Here is a 24,507-nt window from a genome sequence, read left to right on the forward strand (position 1 = left end):
ACTGCTTGTTAAACCACAATGTCTGTTTTCCTATATCTACATTGGCCTTGGGGTTGTTTTAAAGGCATCTTTGATGCAGAAAGTTACAAGTGATGTAACTAATTACTGTTGAAGTAGTTAGGCTATTATAGTAATTATAGGCTATTGATTATATTTTCCAAGTAACTTTCCCAACACTGATCTTGAGTAACAGGGGCATTGTCTTTATAGGGCACATTGCTGTTAAGTTTTTAAAATGTATTTTTTCCCGTTTTGATGAACCCAAAATTAATCCCATTTACCTTCACTGTATTGAGATGGCAGCAGAAGTTTCAGAGATATCTTAAAATTTGGGCACATTAACCTGAAATAACTTGCTTCAGACCTTAGTTGGAGGAGTTCATGGTAAGAATAAATGACGGATACACTTCAGTTGCTATCAGTAATTGAGCTTGTTGGTGTATCTGATACGTCAGCATGCTCTGCAATTTTTATCAACACTGATTAATAAGGCCACCATTTTTGAAACCTCAATGCACAAAAACAGGTCAACAAAGTAATGATTCTCACATTTTGGAGGAGAAGAGTCGGCAACCTACTTAATTGCAAATGGGCAAAGGTGTAACAGAAGTAAAATTCCAGGGAGAAATGGGAAAGTCTTGAGTGTACAGTACCTCTGTGTTATTTCCGATCCACCAGATGTAGGTGACCGTTCCCACTTGGCTGGGCCACAGAACAGCGGTTAGGTTCACTTCCTTATTCCTCACCGCCACAAAGGGAGCTGAGAGATGGATATACTCCAGCTGACCTACTCAGGCACACAGATACATCATTAGGTGAACTCGATGCACTGCGCCACAATGTGCAAAAAAGGGGAAAAAAAGGGGGTGGATGCAACTTTATCGTGTTAGGCAAGAAAAAGGGGGAAGGTTTATAGAAGGTTTATAGGTGGGTGATGAGAGTGAGTTTGTTCAGATTCTCCTGCGCTGGGACTGTTGACTGCCATCTGTGTGTTATTTTTCATCCGTGCCACTCCTGAGCCTGCGGTGGCTCTATTTGTACGGCTGGCGCATAGAATTGACAGATTGGTGGGGGCAGTGGCACTCCCTGATCAATAAGTCAGCTCCGTTACATCTGTCACCCCCGAATACACCAGGGGTGGTCAGTGCTGTTACATATGAGGCAGCAGTGACTTCTGCAGGCCGAGCGGCTATGAAGCATAAGCTGACTTGAGTGGAAGTGTAATGGGATTTGTTCTATCTCACTTGTTTGTTTGGTTATGGGTGGGGAGCATGTTCAGAGATAAAGTATAGAACGCGGTACACTGTGTACAAGCTGACAGCCACGATTCCACTGAATGTGATAAAAACATGGAAAGCAAAAAGAAGTAGAGCTGAATACATGAGTACAAAAATTGGAGAAACTCTTATCAAAATAAATACATACGCACATTTGTATACACAAATCTTACAAAAGGCTTCAATATCTCACATGTTACATGCAGGTAGAGTATAGCAGTCTCTGAACCGAGGCTGTTCTCCCCGGTGGCAGTCACCCGGTAGATTCCCACAGCTTTGTAGATATGTTTAATCCCATCCTCAATAGAGCTCACATTGGAATATGTCAGAGCGTGGCCGTCTCCAAAGTCAAGTGTGATGCTTGTCCTCGCCCCGTCGCCCTGCACGGTACAAATGCTTTCAGGAAATCTGCAGGTTTGGCCCCTTATCAGCCACAGAGTCACACAGGTTTCAAGTAACTCGTTGGACTGCACTTAACAAGCACAGAGCACTTATTTTTCTTCTAAGGGAAAGATATGTAATGATTTCCTAGAGCTCGACAGAGTCAGAGTTGTTTGGTTATCACTGTACTTTAGATAGGGGTCCACCAACTGGTGTATATAATTAAAAAAAACAACATTTTTTTAACAATTAAATTGCAAATTATGCTTTTTTATTTAGCAGAAAGCTAAATGGGAATGTGGTGTTATTCTGATGTTGCAAAGCGTCCTTTTTGCTTAATCTGTATTATCTAACATTGAGTTATGTAGAAAATACAGATAATTCAGATTTCACCTTTGTTCACATTATAAATGTAATGACATTTACTTGGTGCAACACAAATTCAGCAAGCAGAAAAAAAGGCTCACCTCCTCCAGGAAAACTAGGAAAGTGACATTGTAGCCAAGTGTGGCCGTTAGCGTGCCCTCACTGGTTACCAGGTGGAGACCTTTAGGTGCTTGGATGGGACACTGCTGCCTCCTGGCTGTGTACTCCACACTGACTCCAGCTGTACAGTTGTTAGAGACCACCTTCCTGTATCTAAGGGTGGAAAAACACAAAAGTTTATACATGTTTATATGATTGATTGAGCATTCATATACATCAGACAGCATGGATTATCCAGAGCAAGTCTTTGTTTCTGAAAAGGGTTACTGCAGATAACATATTTGAATGAAATTTGTCAAAGCTGTGAGCATCTTTTCCACTGTATTGAAGTTGCAGAAAGAACTGGATTGGATTGGAGATGGATATCTCAAAAGTTGGAAAAATAGAACTAAAATAATCCGTATGGCTAGAACTCACAAGAGGAGTGGAATGGAAATGGAGTGAAGTGAAATGGATATGTCAACCAACCTGTTAAAATTCATTCTGTGTTGTTTCAAATAGAAAATGGGAGACTGTGCCACCACAATTACACTTTAGTCACTTAAGCTTTGTGTCTGCCGTGCTCCACAATATATGGTAACAGCCCATATAGATTCTCCATATAGGTTAGAGCAAACACTTAACATTGGAAAGGTTTGCTCATCTTTGTGTTAGTGCTGTTTCTGTGTGGAGAGGCGTTAGCAGGAACATAAAGAGGGTGCCCTTTGACAAGAAATCTAAAATGTGGAGAGAATGTCAATATTTCTGAAACAGAGAGCAAGGCTGAGACTCCTACAGACATCTTCAAAAGAATGGCCCCTGATTAAAGGACAGGTTCACAATCTGTCTTTAAACAAGTCAGGAGCCCAAATGAACATTGAAACATGTTTTTCTTGTCATAATCATTCTTGCTGTTCATGATGATCATTAGAAGATCCCTTCATAATGCACTTACAATGTAAGTGATGGGGGACAAAATACACAGTCCTCCTTCTATGAAATTTTTTTTTTAAGTTTATCTGAAGCTAATATGAAGCTTCAGTGTCCAAATGAGTCAAATCAAGTAGATATCGTTCAACATTACAGTCTTTCAGTGCCAAAGTCCTTCTTTTTGTTACTATACTTCCACCACAGCTCAACAGGGAAACACTGTCCAAGGAAACACAAAGAGGGAATTTGATGCTAAAAAGACTTGATATTACTAATGCAGACTGCTGAAGCCATCATTTTCAACGCATTTTTGCACAAAATGACTGTGTGGACACACTGTGGATTTTGTCCTCCATCACTTACATTGAAAGCACATTTGAAGGGGATCTTTTTAATGCCAGTATGGACAGGAGGAATGATTACAGTGGGGAAAACCTCTTTCACTGTTCATATGGACACCTGACTGTTGTTTTAAGACACACTTGAAAAATTGTCAACCTATCATTTGAGGTAAATTTGCAAACATAGTGAAAAAATATGCATACATATTAAGTGTATTTTGAAAAGCCACACAAAATAAAATATGAATCATACGTGTTTCCATAAACTTATACGTCTATACTTAATAATAATATGATTAATGGAGCACCACTAACAATACCAGATATTCTTCCCTAACCCTAACCCTTCTATATTAACCCTAACCCTAACCCATCAAAAGAGAGTTCATTCCTTTTTCAAATTCTTGACATGACTTAAAAATACTGTTTCACTGACAGTAGATCTAATTATTAACAGTAGTTTATATGCTAGTTCATGACTGTTTTGAAAAGTGCACATTTGATTATTCCACCCACATTTCCCTTAGCATGTCCTCATTGTCCCAGAGAAACTAATTAATGTACCCTGAGCTATTCAACTCAAATGCACCATACATTTTACCCAATGCCTGCAAATCACTATTGAGACTGTATGCTGATTCTAGTCTGCTCTTCTCTTATGCTTACCCAGTGCTGTTAAGGAACGTCATCCCTGTGGTGCAACTCCTGGACATCGCTGATGGATGGAACCAAAAGGCGGGGCTGCACTTGCCATCGGTCCGTCTCTCGTAGCCATAATCACTGTGATGATCCGAGCAGACAGAACACAAACAGTTATCCAATCAGGGGCTGCAGAGGAAACACTGACAGCCAAGATGGATGCAAATAGTCCTGAGGCTCTGTTTGGGAAATTCAATTCTAAAATGAGATACAGAGTATTCAAAGTGTGACATATACTTATAAAATGATTGATATTACTCACAGACAAATCAAACAAAAGATAATAGAATATTCCACACAGAGAAAAACACCTGCTCTGTATTTTACAATTATTGGATAATAAAACAATGATTAAGAATTGTGGAAAACATGTTAACGTAATGCCATTTCAGTATGTACAGTATGGCTCTTCTGCTCCTCTTTTCTTTTTTTTTTTTTTTTTAAACACAGCCCATGAGTTGTTTGTCCTACAAATTAAAAGGCAGAGCAGCGCTGTGTCCCCAAAATGATAGGGACAAATTGCCCCAATTAGTGCGACATGCACACAGATGCAAAAGTGTTGTGATTGTTAATGAAAGCTATTAGGCTCGGTGATTTATGGTTTTGATGGTGCTTATTCCAAGAACTGCCTCACTTGAGAGACCTGCAGATTTGGGACCAAAGCAAAAGCAAAAGAAAGGAAAAAAGAAGAGAAAAAAAAAGAAAAGAAAGAAAAGGCTACATTGGTGCTGATAATTCAAAGAAAGCAGGCTGCGAGTAGAGAAGCATTTTCTGTAATTGCAGCTGTAATATAAAGAGTTACTAGCAGCAGCTACAAAAGCAGCAGTGAATTATGATTTTTCTTCAAGCGGTGAGTGGTAGCACACATTCAGGTGAAATGAAACAAGGAAATGAAAAATCTGCCAGAGCTGCTTTACAATTATAATCTGGAGGATGTTTTTCCATGATGGTTATCTCTTATCTTTTAAATCCCTCATTTAAACCCAGTTTCCTTAAACCCTGGGACATATGGCCAATGTATTTTTACAACTGATAAGATGTCACCTCTGTTATTTGTTTTCACTTTTGTTGTCTGTCTAATAATCCCCATCGAGCCACTTTCACAATTTCCTGACCTCCAAACAATGGTTAGTTCCATGCAATTCTGTCAAATGTTGCAGTGTGCAAATATAAAGATCTACTCAACTATTTTTTTTCTATAACTTAAAAGGTTATCACAAACACATACATAGAGCTTGTATTTATCTACAGTTTATTTAAATGCAAAATGTGTCTCATTTACTGTAACAACTTGAAAGATCACAGATGTGTCTGTGACATTTCTGTTTTTTTATGTGTGTGTGTGTGTGTGTGTGTCTATATGGATCATGAATAATGGCTTATAATTGCCCGAACAGCTCACAGCAAGAGTCATATTCGGGTGTACGATTATACAAGCTTCATATAGAATTTGAATGTGTATATGTAACGGATAATACTTGACAAGTCGTATGTTCCATGATTGTAATGGATGACCTGATGGCTAAGAACCACCTGACATGAAGCAATATCAAATGTGTTTTATATTTACACAAGGTACATGGTTACACTAAATAACCCTCCAAACTTTTTAGCTAATCCTCATCGGTCAAACCTGAAAAGTGACACAAGTAACTATACTCAACGATTTCAGTATGCAGACTAAATATTCTTTTTAAATGTGGTGTTGATGCACACTATTGTCCCACAATGTAATACACAATACTGATTTTTCCTAGTGCTATTAATCCACAGCTGAAAATAGTCCCCAACAAATGTGGTACTGACTCCTGTTTGAGTAACATTTGTTAAAAACTACAGAGCCCATCTATTTTAGGAAATCATTTTTCACTTCATCTAAAAACTGAAAATACTGATTTGTGTTTTTTAAAGATTTACAGCACATCTTCAACAGGAAACAATGGATATTTGGGTGAGAAGATCTCAGAAAACAATTTTTATATGAGATATTTACAAAACCATTTTGCTTTCTCTTTGTTTGGAGTTTAAATGGCATCAGCATTACAAACTTGCAGTTTGAGTCACGTCCATCAGCACACAAATTGCATAATTTACTGTGTATTGATTTCTTCTTACTAACAGTAAAAACAATATACTATGAAGATTAGTACATAGCTTATACACATATTATTAGTATGTATTATGCAACTGGGGCACAGTGTCAGTCTTCAAGTTAAACGATTTTATTTTATTGCACATGAAAGTAGACAAAGTTGAAACTCCCCCATTCTCAACACAGACACTGACAAAAAAAGGATTAAAGAGCATTCTGATAGATTTGAATGTGGGAACTATTTTTGTACTTGCTGTTAGTGTTATATTAAACCAGTAAACTATCAGTATAGAGTTGTTACAATTACTGATTTCATGTTATTATATTATGACATATTATATTTGAAACAGGAGGATGTTTACCCTTAAATTTACTCCTTGCAACCAATTTTGGGAATGAAACCTACAATTTTATGATGATTTGTTTGCACATGTGGATCACGTAAAGGAGTACTCCAACATTTTTATTGCCCTACCATAGAGGACTCACAAGAGACACGTAAAAAAAAAAGAATGAGTAAAATCTAAATGTCCTGACTTTACAAGACTAGTTTGGGTCAAGCTGCATAATGCAACTCAAATGCATTTTTTCATTAAACCCCTTTTTGCCTCTTAAACACCAAAATCTTCCAAACTCTATGCACCCAGTTTGTAACAAAGGCTTTGTGTTATAAATTTGTAGTCTCCAAGCTTAAGTCCTTTTCTCAGACTTCACAAACCTTTAGACCCACCGACAACATTATTCAGTAGTCTGAGTAGTACTATTAAAATTTCCCCTTTAACTACTATACAGTGGGGATATAAATGGGACTGAATATGTGACGGTTAAAAAGCTCACCATTCAAAGTCAGCCTCTGTGCAGTCGCAGGGACCCGATGTCATCGACACAGAGTACGTCTTTCCCATAACGCACCTTGATGTGGGCTTCAGCTTCCGGTAGATTCTTTTCACTCCCATGAGGCACGGTTCACCCTGCGGGCCCGATTTTTAAAAAAGAACCAAGAGGAAAGTCACACAGAGAGAGAGTTTTAAAAATGAGCTGTTTCTGTCACACTTGCCACCATAAATTATTTACACGATGCAACCAACCATGTGTTCATCACACTGTGTGGGAAAGGCACCGTTCAGCTCGTTGTGCATTCCTGTTTGGTGAATATTTGCAGGCTGGTACTGTGTGGTGTGCTAAACTCAACAACTGTTCCTCCGTCGCAAGTGTCACACTGGAGAATGTGTTGCTTGAATTCTTTTTTAGAGATTTTTTTTTCGTTGTTGTTGTGATGCACAGAATTGAGATGAACGAATAAGAAAGGACTTCAGTTGCAAAGCTACGAGCACCCAATCCATTTTTAGCAATGTATCTATGTGTGGGAAGTGAATATAAAATCAGTTGGAGTACAAAAAAGGTAAGAAGACAACACCAGATTGTTTCACTGCATCCTTCATCCTACACTGCTGCTGTTTCTATTACCAGAACATTCTGTCTTTGTGCATTAGGTGTCACTAGTGAGATGCTCAAAAAATCTAGCTGTGTCCACAAATAGACTCCCAACTCCTGAAAATGTCCCTAACTTTTCCAGTGGTCTTAAAAGACAAACAATGTTCTCTGTTTTGAAGAAGTTTATTTTTGAAGCAGACTAGGACCTACAGAACCTCTACATTTAGTCAGGTTAGCCATGTAATTGGCTTGGACTCTTGTCGTCTTCCATGCTATATGTTTTGATCATTAACCAGCTCTGAGCATATGGGTATCTAAACCAATTACAGATCTGGGCCATGAATAAAGGAGCGCTCTGAGTCTCTGGCTCGGCTTCAGGCCTGACCAGGTTGAGGGGTTCTCAGGCAGGTTTAATGTATGCGGGAGGGGGGGTGGGGGTTAGGGTTTGTTCACGCAGAGCATCAGCAGGAATTGGTGGAAAATCTGCATAAGTGCTTTGGGAACTTAAAGACATCCAGATTTAGTCCACTCACTACACAGCCTGGCTTAAAGCAGAGACGGTCAGTCGGTGATCACACGTTATCTGACGATGGAGCCTGGCGTTTGATCAAGAGGCCCTGCTTAAACCTCTCACCTCTCAAACTGACTTTAAGGCACACTGCTTCACAGGCTGAGCTCCACAGACCAGGCTTTAGATGATTTCATTTTCTAAGAAGAAATTGGCATCTTATTTTGGAATAATAGCTCATTAAGTTGTAACTTCTCCTAATCCTCTTTAGGGCCTTAGAATGGAGATGCATCCATAATCTAAGACAGCACAAGAGACATACATTTCTAAAATGTTTTAATTATTTGGATTTTTTTTTTCATGGATTATTTCTGAGGTGTGGGTGGTGTTTGGAGGACTTTTATTCATTATTTATTTTTCTATTTTCTGGCTAAATCCTGTCAATCCTGGCAACCATCCTGGTCAGCAATGGTGCAAAAATATTTTTTAACCATTTTTTAATTACATTACATAACATAATAACATATAGTAACATGAAATAAAAGAATTTAACTGCCAGTACCCATGTTAACAGTTTACAAAAAGGCAAAGGAAACCAATTAATCAGCCACAAAAGGCACAGAAACCTGAATGTTTCTAATATATTTTTTTAAACAAATAAATAAACATAAAATGAAAACATAACCAGCATATTACATGATCCCTGCAACCCCTCATCATTGCATGTTTCAGCAAGTTTGTGTCTAGTTCAACCAACAAGCGATTTCCTTGTTTTACTTACAGCACTGATACATGGGATATTAAATGAGGGAACACAAGAGGGATTTTGGACATCAAAACATTTTAGTCTCAGACCACTTTTGAAAATTATGATGTACAACTTGTTGTAATTCCAACTGTGATGGCCGAACTCATAGCCAAACAACTGATTTAAAAGTCAGTAATCCTCCGGCACTCATGCCTTAGTTTCCCTATCGTTTACCTTCGTAGTTTGTTTCTGCCTAATTTAGCTTACTTTATCTTGGGCACATCGCAAACAAATGACTGACATGACATATAGGTTTTGTTCTATACATCATACTACATATCATCATACTTTATTTAGCAGTTTTGACAGTACATTAGTTCTTTAGCGTACACATTTAGTTAACTTTTGTACAGTCAACACTCTAGTTTATCTATAGTTAAGTTGTCTTAAGTTGTTCTCATTTTCATTTCTTGGGTTACCAGTGCCGGGGGTGCTGCTGCAGGAGGACAACTTGCCAGGCCTGAGCAGGAACACATACAGGAAGTGGCCAATCGCACTCTATCAAATGCCCACCATGTCAGGGGAGGGGGAGGAATGTAATTCTTAGTTTAGATATTCTGTTTGTTTCTTTAGAATATATTAGGTTTTGGTTAATATTCAAATAAGTTAACCTTTTGAGGAATTGTCCTGTTTTTTGTTATTTGTAATACAGTTAGTAGTGTGTTACCCCATGGTGTTCAGTTTGTTAGGTGATATAGCATGAGTTAAGTTCTGTTAAGTTAACATCTTTTATGGGCCTAGAACATCAGTTGTTGTTTTCTGTTTTTGGGTAAATAAAATCCCTCTTTTTGAAAAACTACCTGTAACTCCTCTTGCCTGCCAGCTCGGTCCCTCACACATGTTGTCAAAAACATTGTATTTAAAAGCATATTGCTTATTGAGCTCCCACAGTAAAATCTCTTTGGGTGTAGATTTTTTCCACCAACTGGCAAAAAAGATTTTTCGGGATGTGTGATCAACAAATCTAGTCTTTATTCCTGTGCTGGCATGGATCATACCTGGTTGTGTAGGTGCCATGTCTGATAATCTGCTTCTGTGCACCTCCTGTTGAAGATGGACCTGAAGTCTATTTTCACCAGCTGCCACTCCGAGCGATGACTGACATGGCCGAATATCCTGGAAAAGAACCATGCATGCTGCTGCTCATTACATACAAATCACACTGCACATAATGATAAAGACTAAATGGTGTTAAAGGAAAAGGCTGGTGGCATTTTATATTGTTTTTACTGTCAAAAAATGACAGTATGATGACAGTGAGAAGACAAAAATCAATAATGGACTGATCAGCAGTGTGTGTGTGTGTGTATCCAAAGCCTGAAATATCTTATTCCTCTGTGCCACAGAGCCCTATTGTTGTCCAAAAACTATTAAAACACATCAGTGATATGTTTTGCACTGGGGACATGTTCCTTCATTACCATGAACACAGGCACCGCAGTTTTTTGAGTCAATCACACACACACCGTTCTGCTGTCATGAATATTCACTAGAGCACCAAATGTGCATTAATCTGTGGTCTAACATAGCCCCCAACAAAAGCACTATTTATTTCTGTTTGAGTAATGTTTCCAAGAAATGTTCTATACATTTGTGGCCTATTTTTAGGATTTACATTTTAAGTAGGGATGAATGGGCTTGGGGCTAACTGCCACAGACATGATAAAGTGTTAAGACACAAACTAACACATTGATGGTTTTGGTCTTTTGGATTTGTAAGAAAAAAAAAGGATAACATCATGCTTTATAGATTAGACCTGGAATACTAAATAATACCTCTTTACATATTATTTTGTTTTATTTGATTTGATTTATACTTATAGTATATGATATATATTTTGTCCAATAAGTTTGAACTGATATGTGATTATTGAAAAGCTTTAGCTTTCTCCTAGGAAAGTTATATCAGAATGAATATGCATATATTCACAATGGTCAAAAAGTAAAACAGAATCCAAGGTTATGAGACTAACCAGATAAATATTCCATCTCCAGCTAAATTGAGTGGATGTGTTTCTCTGCACTGACCCCCCTCACCATCCATACCACAACATATTTATCACAATCAATCTGTCAATTAGCTCTTGAGGCACCCGACCATAACAGGCACTTGCTGTAAAAATGAGTACAAATTGATAAGAAAAGAGTGCATGATGGTCTTATGAAAACTAATGGTGTGTCTGCCAGCTGAGAGGCTCTGTGCTCGATAACTTATTCTCAGTGCAAACCTGCCAGCATTGTCTTTTCACTGGTCCTTCCCCCCTACCCAACTATCTTTTTCATCTCATTGAGACTATTGCTGTGCATTTTCCTATTCCCTCTCTCCCTCACCATCTCTCCAGCTGTGCCCCATCACTCTCCTGTAGAGCTGACTATAGAGCTGACTGTCAGTCTGTCATTTATGGCAGGTGTCATGAAACATTGATCTAATGGCTGTGGGAACCCTTTGCTAACCCATCCAGAAGTCCTAAATCTCTGCTGCAATAAGGGGATAGTGCTGTGTCATACCATATGTATGCACTCTGGGCTATTCTAATAATAAATGTGAAAGAACACAAAAGGAATGTTCATAAATCTGGTTTCTGAGGACACACTGAATTACACCTGCTTCCCCTCCCACTTTTTAATGCCATTAAAACTTTTTAAACCAAAGTTTCTTGTCTGTTTTCTCAGGCATTTTTTGATCATTTTGATCATTTTCCTTCATGTTCTTCAAATGGACAGTCACGCTGTCGCTGGCTGCCAAAGCATTGATCTCCTGTGATCATAATCTGGAGACAGCCAGTTTTGATGTTGGGTAGACCTTGAGAGAAATCTTTTTTTATTCATGAAAAGGAAAACAGGCAGTCAGGAATGCTGAATCTAGCAGGCTTAGATATGGATGCAAACAGCAGGCTTGGGTTAAGGCTGAGGAGACCACTCACACAGTATGCACACACTCACACAGGCTATTTGTTGTTCCTTTGATATATGCAGGGTGATTGATAGATTTTTTTTTTTTTCTCACTCACGTCATGATGAGAGTCTCTTCCCCGGGCTCTCCCAGCACTCCATCCACAAACAGAGGTGTGCTGGTGAAGCTGTACTTGCTCCACTGCCGTCCTTCATCAAAGCTCAACCTGGGAACATAAACAGCCGTTGCACAAGGGACCGTCACTAATCTCCTGACTGTGTGCACAAGCTAATGACCCTGAGAGTTGTCTAACAACTTTATTTCATATTCTGCGCAGGGCTGAGGCGCTCTGCTCAGTGAACACTGATCAGTGGAAGCTAGACTCATTATGACTTCAAACACGGAAAGGTGAAATTGAATGACAATTGTCAAAGCAGAATTTTCCATGGCTGGTGAGTTTTCTTACTAGAATAATATCACAACCCTGTTCCAAGACAAGCTCATTTGCCTTTGTTTGACTAACTTAAGACTTGGAGCTTCCTCCAAGGGAATTAGTCAAGCTGTGACAAATGGCGTCTCTGTCATAATGACTCACCACAGGTGTCGGATGGGAAGCGGAGTGTGTCTTATTGCGACTAAGGCTCCTCCTTGGTCGAGATACAGCACTGCATACTCCTCATCGAAGATCTGCAGGGACAAAAAAAAAAAAGAAAAAGAGAGAGCACTCATTCTGCAGTGGCTTGTTACATGTGTGCAACACACATCTACACACACCCACACTGTATCATTCAAGTAAGTAAAGTAATAATGCACAGCACACACACAAACACAGTATACATCATGGTTAAACCTTGCCATGTCAGCTTCTTATTTTTCATTGCCATGTTTAATTAGAAACAAGCCCCATAGATTGAAAATGCCAGGATCAAATGAGGTAAGGGCCACCCACCTGCACTGTACGCAGTGACTGAATTAAATTACTCTTCAGATTTCATTTGATTATTGACGTTAAAGAAACATGGCTAGTGTTTATGGATTAAAATGCTATATGAGAGGGAGAGAGAGAGAGAGAGAGAGAGAGAGAGAGAGAGAGAGAGAGAGAGAGAGAGAGAGAGAGAGGAGGAGGAGGGTCAGTGATCTTCAGTGAGAGGATGGCAGGCCAGTCAGTTCATGGTGCTCCATATAGTGAGTGGCTGTTTTAGTTTTTAGTGTTTAAAATTCAGTTGGGCATGTCATTTGAAAAATTAATTATCAGGTGTGATTCTGTAACATCAATAGTACACACATCATTCATACAACATATCTGCTGATGTGTATGTGTATATATTCTGGTTCTATGACTGACATGGTAGTACTGATATTTCTCTGTGGGCAGGCACTAAAAATAATTTGTGATATAATTTCTATTCTAAAGGGCAACACATATCTGTGGCATATGACAAGTCAATTGACATGATACTCAGTGACGCCACCTTTGTGTATTGGCCTTAACAGTCACACAGGCAGTTAACCAGCAGGGGGCCGATGTTGCTTACCCCTGTCTCTGATTTCAGTCCCTGTGTTCCTCCATGTTGTGATTCTAATCACATGTCATCACATAAGGTCACAGGACTACTTATGGCAGTTTCTTCTGACAGTCTGGTCTTCACCATTACCACTACTGAACCCATGAAACTGACAGCTAACACTACCTAGACCCCCCTCTTCTCTAGAATGTAGGACAAACAATGTCCTGAGTGTGTAGGAGCTGCCAATGACTAAATAGGTGTTGATAGAACATGATCTGATATTAATTAATGTGAATTAGTGCCAACATTAGCAAGCTAGGCAATTTCCTGTGCAGTTGGCCCTATTTTTATTTGAATAGGTGGGTAAAAATGGTTTTGGGCGGCTTGTGATTATTTTGGCTACTTTTTAAAATTTTATTATACTAATGAAACAACAGTCCAGAGGTGTGTCTTTGGACCAAACACTTTATTTTTCATCTTGGTCGTATTCAGCCACAGAACTGGGAGAATCTGAAGTGTCAGTTACTTCCAAGCACCACAGGGCAAACCTAGTAATGGACATTACTGGTTTCTGATTGGTTCACTGAAACTTGGCAACATTTAGTATGATGGGTCCTCCCAAATTTTGAATGTTGTAAAGGGGTAGACATTACATCAAATGTTGATATAACTACCACTATGTGTGCTTGTTAGGAGCGCACCACAGAAGTTGAGAGCACGTATCCTATCAACGCCAGCTGTCAAATATTTGTCAATTGCTGTAATTACAAAAGCCCACCCAGAGGTTTGAAGTTTACACGCCGTTTACACAAATATGTCCAAAAATGATTTTATCATCCTTTAAAAAGTAGTCAAATATGCACAAAAACTGCAGCGTTTAATCACATAAAAATTTAAGATAATCCAGATTTGAGTTTGACTTAAACAATAGGACATGATCAAAATAAAAGAGTACCCTCACCTGTCTCCATGTGTTGCCTGCATCCGAGGTAATATACACACTGACATTGCTGGTGGTCAGCTCAGAGCCAATGGAGCCTGCAGGTGAGGTGACAATCCACAGAAAGATAAGAGACAAACTACAGTAAGTGTTTGAGGCGGGAAAGTGCATGATGCAAACACAGGGAATTGATTCTTTTTTAAGATCAAACAAATCCCAAATTTTATAAAGAGCCTTTAGAATGGCAGTGGTGTTACAGCAGGGGGCTCCAGCCTGTAGCTGCAGACTGAGGTTGTAATTACAGTGCTCCTGAAGATCTACTGTGCAGTGCAACATTCGCCCATACTCCCAAATTAACCAATAAATCCAGATTACTACATTCATCTTTCAGCAGTTCTGACCATATTAAGAAGTGCTTTCCCTAATGCTGTGCAGACTGCTGTAATTGCTTTAATTTAGCCTGTAATTGGTGCCAGGTGGTTAAACACAGGGCTTGAGAGTACGAAGTGTTTCAGAATCATGGTTGTCCCTTACGCTGAGCCCTCTTTGAGAGAAAATTTGCTTTACACTCCCAGTACTGAGAGCAACTAAATATCAGCTGAAATTCTCTGTTTTGCTGTCCTCCAGTAGTTGATGTTCTTGCCTCGCTGCAGTGATGTAAAAGTGTACTATGACGTTGTTGGGTATGTACCTATACATGTGCAACACAGCACTCACCAAACCAAATGCTCGTTGGGGTCAGAGTGCAACAGACTCGAAACTTTCAACCAGAGGAAGTCAGTTTAGAGGTCACCCTCTAAAAAGCCACTAACACCCTGTTATAGCTTCAACTGTTTTAGCATTACACTTGTGCAACCCATAGCGCCATTTTTTTACCAGCTGACACTGAAAGCAAGGACAGTGACTTCAGTCTCCCTGAGTCTCCCAACTTAACTGATGACCCTCACAGCAGTTCAGAGCTGCACTTGTTTGAACTGCTAGCTTCAGGAGACATCAGCAGGGCCAATGAAGAGTGACAGAATAGTGGATTTGAATGAGTGGTTGGGACAATGTAAATTTGCTTCAAACACTTTAACACTGATTAATGCTGCAAACTACTAGCTACACTAATACTACTACTCTACTACTCCTGAAACAGAAGATCTAGTTCCAATGAACTACAACCCAATCATAGCCTCTGTAACAGATCCTATCAATAGATGGATGCTACTACCTTTATCCCTGATTGGACATATCAATATTATCAAGATGAATATCCTAAGCAAATTTCTGTATTTATATGAATCCCTACCATTGAACCCCCCATCCTCATTTTTTCCATAAATGAAGAAGATTATAAAAAAATTTTCCCTGGAACAATAGGAGACCAAGATTACACTTGTCCCTTTTATACCTTCCCTATGAGAGAAAAGGGCTCCAGCTACCCAATCTTTCCTGATACTACTGGCCAACCCAAATAAGAGCAGCAGTGTGTTGGGTTTTGGAGGGAACTTCTATACCTTAGGTGGAAATAGAACATAGTACAACAACTCCATTACCACTGAGTCTTTATTTGTTCCCTGACTCTCCAAAGGAGCTAAAAAAGAGAACGCGTAACTCTTTTATCAGAAACACAGTTGAAGTCTGGTTCAAAGTACAAAGTTATTTAGGTGCAAACCCACAGATATCCTCTTTTCCCCCCGTATGGGGTAACAGGAGATTTACGCTGGGAACACCTGATCCTGGGTTCAACTTCTGGGCTAACAAAAGCCTCAACAAGATCAGTGATCTATACAATAATGACACACTTCTGACCTTTGAGACTATAAAGAATAAACACAATATCCCTTTGACACATTTCTTTAAGTATCTGCAGTTTAGGAGTTACATATCAAAGACACTAGATCACTCACTTCTATGTCCACCTCTTCCCATGTTGGAAAAAGCGATCACTCTGGCGGTCATGATCAAGTGTCTTTAATCTATAACCTACTTAAAACTAAGTCAGAGGAGTCCTCAGAGAATAGGGGACTTGCTCAGTGTAACAGCTTGAATATAGAGATAGCAAAAGATGATTGAGAGCAGATAAGCCATGAAGCAGGTTCAAACTATTAACACCAGATTTAGACTCCTGCAGTACAAATGGATGATGCATACTTATGTAACTCTGTCCCTACTACACCATTCTGATGCCCATAATCCTGACCAATGTGAAATGCAGTGCTGAAAAAGGGCACACTGTTTCACTATTTATGGGTTTGCCCAAGGATCAAAGAATTTTGGAGAGATGTTCTTGACACATTATCACAAATAATATCAAATTGTTTCAGCCAAACTACCAGAATGTCCAAAACTATGACTCCAAGGCTTAATAACACCAAGAAAAAAAAAATATTTTCTCTCTTCTTCAAGCTAAACATACGATATGTATTTTGAAAAAAAAAAACCCTAGAAAAACCCTCCATCAGTCAGTGGCTGAAAAACTTCTCTCTTGTGTCTTGCCTTAGAGAAATTAACCTTTGCTATCAAAGGAAAGCCTCACACCTTTTACAAAATATGGAGGAAACTCTTACATTTTTTGGAAAATACATTTGTATATGTCTGGATGTGCTGAAAAAAAAAAAAGAAATACTACTATTCTCATTTACATGTTCTTGTCTTTGCAAATTACAACTCTAAAGTCTCCACTTTGGGGTGTGCAGTGTAAATGATCATCATAGACACAGGGACATAGGGCCTTATTTTAATAATCTAAGTGCACGGTCTGAAGCGCATGTTGCAAATGCATTTAAGGTGTGTCCAAACCCACTTTTGCTAGTTTAATGGCAGAAAAAATGGCTGCAGCGCCAGGCACATGGTTCAAATGGTTTGTCCTTAGTCTCTTAATTAATCATGTGTGGTGTGTTCTGGGCGTAACATGCAATAAACCAATGAGAGTGTTATCTCTCATTCTCTTTAAAAACCAGGTGCACTTGCACCTTGGCAGATTGCTATTATAATGGTGCATTTGCCAAGTAATGAGAGAGAACACTTCTCTGCAGGCGAAACAGATCTGCTTCTGCAAGAAGTGAAAGTGCACAATCCATTACAAGCACACTGGCCCCTGCTGCTCCTGGACCCTCCCTCCCCCGAGGGTCAAATCAGCAGGGTTTTAATTGTTGAAAGTATGGAAACCTGATCACTGTACTCTCAAAAATCTTTCAGAATTTTTGTTAAATATTGTTCATAAATTAAATCATTAATTTTAAACATGTAAAAAATCATCATACACAGTTATCAGGTCTTGATCAGCTCTCCAAGGTGTTGATCCTGCTGCTGGCAGCAGCTAGAAGCTGTGCAGATTTATTTCCTTCTTTAGTTTAATCATTGTTTTCATCTTATTTCTTTCCTCATGTGTTCCTCATGTCATCATGTATTGATGCAGCAGGAAATTTGATCTGTGTCTGATCCGTTGTTGTCCGTCTGTTTAAATACCTACGTGTATCGACACGATTTGGTCAAATAATTAGACAATTTTATCTGTCATTACTGCGATTAGCTAATTCTGATAAATATTATGACTAACCATTATGACATGTATTTTTTAAAAATATTTTGATGTACACAATAATAATCTTTCACATTGTAATCCTTTTATTTGTAATCATTTGCATTTTTGTGCGCTGCTGCACGTCCGTTTGTGTGTATCAGGCAGAGTTACGCACGTTGTGCATCCGCCCATGTAGGTGCATATTACTGTCTTTATAATGCACCCTTAAAATAAGAATGAAACACTGCGCCATTGACTTCAGACCAGATTTTTGTTGGTCAATAGCACAATCGCTGTCTGCTGCCTCAAGATAGCGATGAGCCTGACCACACCTCATTTTAAGACCAATGGGTGCTCAGAAGTGTATTTACTATTTAAACGACGTGGCCGCTGGTCGGGAAAATGAAATGAAAATGACTGTGTCGGTCTTAAACTAGCGCCGCTTGCTCGGCTGGATGTAAGATAGGGCCCATTATGTTTTGGTCTAGACAACAGAATTATTTGATTACTTGATTTTCTTTGCAAAAAGACAAAGAAAAAAAAAAACTACTGTTGAAATGAACACTACAGATTGGGACTAGAAATGATAGTATAATTAAGTGACTCCATTTACTAATTTTTTAAAAATTGAATTTAGTTAGTTATCTTCAATGGAAAATTATGGTCACTGGATGATTGTTTGGTGGCACACGGTAAGTGATCCTGGGTTCGGTTTTCCCTGGTTTTGTTTTTGTGTTGGTGGAGCTACTGATGGTCTCTTGATCAAAACTTTTTCTGTGTTTTTCTTTTTTACACTTTTTTGTTACTTATCGCTATGTAACAAAGGAAACAACTTTTTTGAAAGCAAAAGAGAAAAACAAAAGTATTTTTTTTAATGTAATTTATGTAAAAAAAAAATAGTTTTCCTTTACTGCATTTTATTCTTCTAAGTGGGAGGTACAGCTACAATTAGATTATTTTTACAAACTTGTAAGCAAACAAAAAAAAGGAAAATTGGCTGGACTAATGACAAAGAACAAACAAAATCTGTCAATTTTTTCTATTCTCACTTCTCTGAAACCTGTTTCATTCAGTGTTTCACAAGTGTTTTGCGTAAGTTTGGCTTTCTCCGGGCACCTGAGGCATGTGTTGATGCGTTATTAATAGTGAGGGTCAATGCAGGAGTAAATATCACTGAGGTGTGAATATACCTGGGGGGCTGCTGATCTAATATTTTAACATTTCTTTGATTACACCAAACTGAGTTAATGAGAGTCTTTGCTTTCTCTCCTGCACTCTCAGAAACACTGATGCTCTGAGGGCTAAACCATGAGGATTATAGAGTTTTTGGTCCTCTGGCTTTCTGTTGTCCTGTCATTTGCCCTTGTTCAAAGGTGAGGTGGCACATGCATGTTGTCAAATACCTGTGGGAGTTGTAGACTGTACATGGACAAACAACTGAAAACAGAATGAAAGAGCATGAAACTGCAAACAGCCAAATGTAATTCCATAGAAACACAGTGTTGAGAGCTGCAGTGTGTTTATTGGGAACCTCACTGCACTGAAATGTTAAGTGCCAAGACTTTTACTGAAAGAGGCAGATTTCTTTTGGCTTTGTCTTCTAAATGATTTTTGTGGTCTTTGTCTCTTCAAGATATTATAACACTGGATGGAGAAAAGAAACTCTAATCCTAACCTACCCTACTCAATTGTAAATGTTGTTGCTTAGAGACTTGGAGAAAAGAAAAATGTGTCTTTTTATGTTTCCTTTGTTTTCTTTTAATTATTTAAATTTAAGCAAACCATGCAATGCACAATTCATTTGGCCATCTCACTTCCAGATACATTTACTTAACATTCTATTAGTTTGACTTTCTTTCTTACTCCCTTTTTAATCATAAAATGAAAGTCTGTTTTAATCCAGTGCCTTAAAAAGTATTTAATCAAACACCTGTTGTGATTACCTGGTAAAGGTTTTATTCTATCAGCCAAAAACTACCACAAATAATTTGTTAATTAATTACTATATAATAGATAAAACTAAACCTTGAGAACTCTAAGAAGAAAAAGTATATTTAAAAATAACCTGTGAGCACCTGGCAGAGGTTTTATTCTATCAGCCCAAAACTACAAAGAATGTAATTAATTCAATTAATTACTATGTAATAGATAAAACAAAAAGGTCATAAAAGGCTTTGTTTTTAAAGAAAGCCCCTCAGAACAAGAGAAAGAAACAACATGTCACTCCAAAAAAATTCCCTCTCACCCACCTGATGCGACAATGATCCCTGGAGCTGAGTCTCTGCTGGCTATGTTTCCAGATGTGTAGGGATTTGCAGACACGTGAAGATGAAGATGTAATGAACAGTATGGCTGCAGGAAAGAAATCACAAACTCAATTATCAAAACTATCAAACTGAGCCAACGCTATCACTAAAAACCTTCAAAAAACACTTCTGAATGAAACGGCTGTTGCAGCGACTTGGATGCACAACCCTCCTGAGTCAAGTTTTATCACAAACACCATTTCCCCATTGGCTGGTCTCACCATTAATTTTGATTGGGTTAACCTTTACCGACACAATTCTCATTACGACCCAGCAAAATGCCAGTGGTGCAGGCCATGTTGTGACGGGCTGTTTAGGGGTTTATTAAAACTCTGACATTTCCAGACAAATGACTGTATAATACGGGTAGAAGGCGAGGCATGCCACAGAATCACTAATTGGTTTATCAAAAAAAGGGCGATTATTTTTGTATATAAATTCATGTTAACAGAGGATGTGCTAATGCAGCAATGACACAAACCATCAAATCTACATCTACTATCATTTTTGTCATCATGTATGCAGATTTTTAGTTGAAGGTGATTGAAGTGAATCTGCTTCATCAGCAAACACCACATCTGCACTTAAATGATATACAGCTGTACTCTTAACTTTGAAATGTTCCATATTTTTCTAACTTTGGCCAGTCAGTGAAAAGTCAATTCTACTTGACTATGAGAAACAGCCAACTTTCAGAGGCTTTCAGGAAGAAAGACAGACAAAAAAGAAGCGATTGCTTTTCTTCCTGACACCTCTTTCTCTGTGTTTCTTAAATGGGAGGTCAGCTTATTGGACTGAATCAAAATGGCTGACCTTTCAGCTCAGAGCACTCAGCTTTGACGGGCGCTGCTCTTTCTGAGCTCGGCCTCTCATTGCTGCTGGGATCAGTCAACTCCTGTCAAGGCCTCTCTTTGATGGAAGCGCACACATGTAAAAGCTTGTATGAAGGCGGCACGCAGACACTCACTAGCACACAGTGAATGCTGTTGCCTCTTAGGTCTTTGCTTGGGGCCTGCAGTAACCTCCAGTCTCTGCCTCTGTTGTAGGTGATGTGCGTCTTCACTTGGTTGTCCGTCTTTTTGTTGGCTAGGAACATCCCTTTTATTCCCGCTACCTGTGAAAATTAGAAAGGAAACAGCTCATATCTGCAAATGACAACAAATGCAGACTTCACACGTCCAAAGGATATGAAAGTATTTCCATGTCTTCCAGTCACAATGGTGACAATGAATGCAATGCACTGCAAAGCAAATCATATACCCTAGGGCAACGCAACCATGCACACTTACCTCTTCTGTATTCCCGACAAAACCAGATACAGACACAAACACTGAGTGGAGAATGATCGACCGTCTGGGGACTTGCGAGTAATCAATGTGTTTCTTAAATGAATCGGACTCCTTGTTGGAGGCCCCAAGGAATAGCTCAGGGATACTGAATTGAGTCAGTGACAGTCACATCAGGCAATGAAACTCCACTTTAGTAACTGACAGATACTTCAATCCCCCTTGGAGGAGAGATTTAGCATATCCTTCGTTTTGGGTGGCGACCTCAATCAAGACAGTGGATTTGATTCCATTGGCAAGGCCACAGCAAGACATGAGCAGCATAATCAACAGCTTAATTATTTGATTCATAGATATCGTTTTATCCAAGTCTTTAGAATCATACTGTGCATATCAGAGTTCCAGAGCCCCAGCATTAGCCCTAATGCACCTTTTTTTTTGTTTTGGATTAGGTGCATTTTGTGAAGTAATATCTGCAGTTATTCATCAAAGAAAGAAATAATCTCAGCCTCACAAAAATCTATATCCCTGGCACAATCCCCTCTTGCCTTTGTTGATGTCAGCACTTTGAAGCTGTTTCGTATTCATACAATGTGCTTTGAAGACTGTAGGCCTACAAGCAGCACGGTTCATTCCCAAAATGACAAAACAAGTACATTTCATCATCTCTGCCTACAAGATCTACAATAATGTGTGGACGTGTGCATTATAAACTTTCAGGCCAGACAAGCAGGCTTTTAATTGATGCTGTTATTTAAAGATAAGAAATTAGATAAAATTAATACCACAGTCTTGGAGAAAAAGGGCCCCATTTATAGCATACCAATCCAAAAGTAAAGCTGTCATTCTACTTCCACCACAGCGTGATATTTTGCCACTTGAACCACAACATACTATATAATTCCATATAAAAAACTGCCCTTCCATGGAATCATAGTTAGATATCAATGTTTGTTTACCTCATATAGGTCAACCATGACGTTGCCCTCTGGGCCCATGCTGCTGACAACGTTCTCCAGAGCCAGAGTGTAGTAGACCCCTGATGTGTCTGACACATACAGGTTATAGGTTTCATTCTGGTTCCATTCCTGTACGGCTGCCACCACACGGTTTTCATCCGTACTGATCACATGCAAGTCCTGGGAGACAAGCAAAGGCAATGATGAATCCAAGTGTTGTGATGAAATGAATACATAAAAGTGATTGACTCAAACCTTTAAATGTTCAAGTGCTGTTGTGTAATATATATATATCGAGAAGCACTTCGTGTTCGAATGAAATACGGTTTTACAGTTATGGCTTTGTGTAATAATGAAAACAGTAACTTGGTATATATAAATAACAAGAAAAATATGTCACTAAAAACTAAAACATCTTGTTATAATGTGATCTATTACAACAAGAAAATGTTCTTGTTATAATGAGAAACTGAGCAAATACTTTTGGTCATGGCAATAAGCTGCTGCAACAATGTCCTCTCTTTAGCTACTGACTGGATCTATCTCTTACTTCAACAACATATTGTTTATTGTTATAACAACATACCAACTTATCATGTTGTAAGGTGAAAGGTTTCAATGTTTTAATGAGATACATGGTGTTGTGTAATATAGTATATATGTAAAATTTTAATTAAGTTTTAAAAAGTTTGATATAACAAAAAGTAATATATTATTACAACAAGAATAGTGTTAAAAGTTAATTATTTGGTATGTTGTAATAACATGAATCTTGTTAAAATGGGACAATATTCTTTTTATAACTACAAACTGTGCAAAGCAAATACAAGCTCAGTTTGTCGCAGCACTTTGGCAGCTCTACGCTGTTGTAACAATGCCACTCAACTGCGTTTTAAGGCATCAACTGGATCTTTTCCTTATTATATCAACATATTCTTGTTATAACATACCATTTTATCATGTTATAACAAAAAACTTCTTGTTTCAAACAAGAGATGGGTTGGTATTGTGAAATAAAACTTTCTTGTTAAAAAGAAATAATTTGATGTATACTAATGATAATAAAAATGAAAAAGATTGGTTATACAAGATAAAGTGATACATGGTTAAAACACAAAAAAGATTCTTATTAAAATGTAATAAGTTGGTATGTAGTACTAATGAAAAAACTTGTAAATTTTCATTATAACATGAAAAATATCTGGTTATAATGTGAAAAAATGTGAATAAAAGGCAAAAAAAACACTCTTGAATGCTCTGAATACACCTACTGTAAAAAGTATGAAATATTTTTTATCATTGACATTTATTTAAAATAAATATAATTTTAAAAAGCATCTAATAATACACCCTAATTTGTGAAAGCTTTAATTTTCCCATTCACTCAAAAACATGATCTCTTATGGCTCAATAACAAATATAAAAACTTTTAGATTGTATACTGTTCTTACACTCCTGCCACCTTAATCATATTCAACAATCAGCATTTCTACATCTTCTTTACTCACATATTTTAACTGAGAGGATACTACAATCATTAACACTATGTCAGGCTTATTGGGCAGAGATTATGCAGCTGAGGCCATGCTGTTTGGTTGTGTGATTCATCTGCCTCTGACTGTGCCAATAACACCTTGCAGTGAGCCGACAGCAACTGGGGCGCCTAGGGCTTGATTGAATAAAACATGTTTAATTGTCAGTGGGGACGTGACAAGCGAGGCCATGCGCACATGGAGCAGCACGGAATAACAATTCTGGAAACACTGTGAGAGTTACTTTTGGCCTTGATTTGCCAATAAATAACAGAAAGAGTGTCAAGCAGAGCCAGCGATGAACTGGAGCTTTACTGCAACTTTAGCTCATGTACCTAACAGAGCTGGAAGTTTACTGCCTTTGAATGCAGAAAACTTCCACATACTACTCCAGCACTACCAACTAGAGACATGGGCACTTCCTGAACACCAATAATTATGTGTACTGTTACTCATTAAGATCTTATGAGTATCTCTTCATTTTAATTTTATTTTATTCAGTCTGTAATGTTTACCTTGGGCAAAGTGTACTTTGGCAGCTTCATTGGTGTAAAGACATCTCTTGTAGCAGACACGTAGTAGATTGGCCTCCCTGCAGTTGACACCTTAAGGTGACCATTGGGTAAAAGCATTTTAGAGA

The 24,507-nt window shown here is 38.4% G+C and overlaps 1 protein-coding gene across 5 annotated transcripts in view; it reads right to left on the reverse strand.

Moving 5' to 3' along the window:
• sorcs1 (sortilin-related VPS10 domain containing receptor 1) overlaps positions 1-24,507 on the reverse strand; it is a 180,735-nt gene that overhangs the window by 19,895 nt on the left and 136,333 nt on the right. For all 5 annotated transcript variants that reach the window (XR_010927839.1, XR_010927838.1, XM_067584388.1 and 2 more), the window contains exons 8-20: positions 24,383-24,472; positions 22,336-22,515; positions 21,058-21,204; positions 20,034-20,136; positions 14,298-14,374; positions 12,424-12,515; positions 11,947-12,054; positions 9,934-10,051; positions 7,023-7,156; positions 4,061-4,174; positions 2,126-2,297; positions 1,471-1,657; positions 654-787 (exon numbers count right to left, since the gene is read on the reverse strand). Coding sequence is in view for 3 of the 5 variants with exons in the window: in XM_067584388.1 (XP_067440489.1) it covers positions 654-787; positions 1,471-1,657; positions 2,126-2,297; positions 4,061-4,174; positions 7,023-7,156; positions 9,934-10,051; positions 11,947-12,054; positions 12,424-12,515; positions 14,298-14,374; positions 20,034-20,136; positions 21,058-21,204; positions 22,336-22,515; positions 24,383-24,472 (1,656 nt within the window). In the remaining 2 variants the exon portion in view is untranslated. The remainder of the gene's footprint in view (positions 1-653; positions 788-1,470; positions 1,658-2,125; positions 2,298-4,060; positions 4,175-7,022; positions 7,157-9,933; positions 10,052-11,946; positions 12,055-12,423; positions 12,516-14,297; positions 14,375-20,033; positions 20,137-21,057; positions 21,205-22,335; positions 22,516-24,382; positions 24,473-24,507) is intronic.

The sequence above is a fragment of the Thunnus thynnus genome, chromosome 3, assembly GCF_963924715.1.
Source record: "Thunnus thynnus chromosome 3, fThuThy2.1, whole genome shotgun sequence".
Classification (NCBI taxonomy): domain Eukaryota; kingdom Metazoa; phylum Chordata; class Actinopteri; order Scombriformes; family Scombridae; genus Thunnus; species Thunnus thynnus.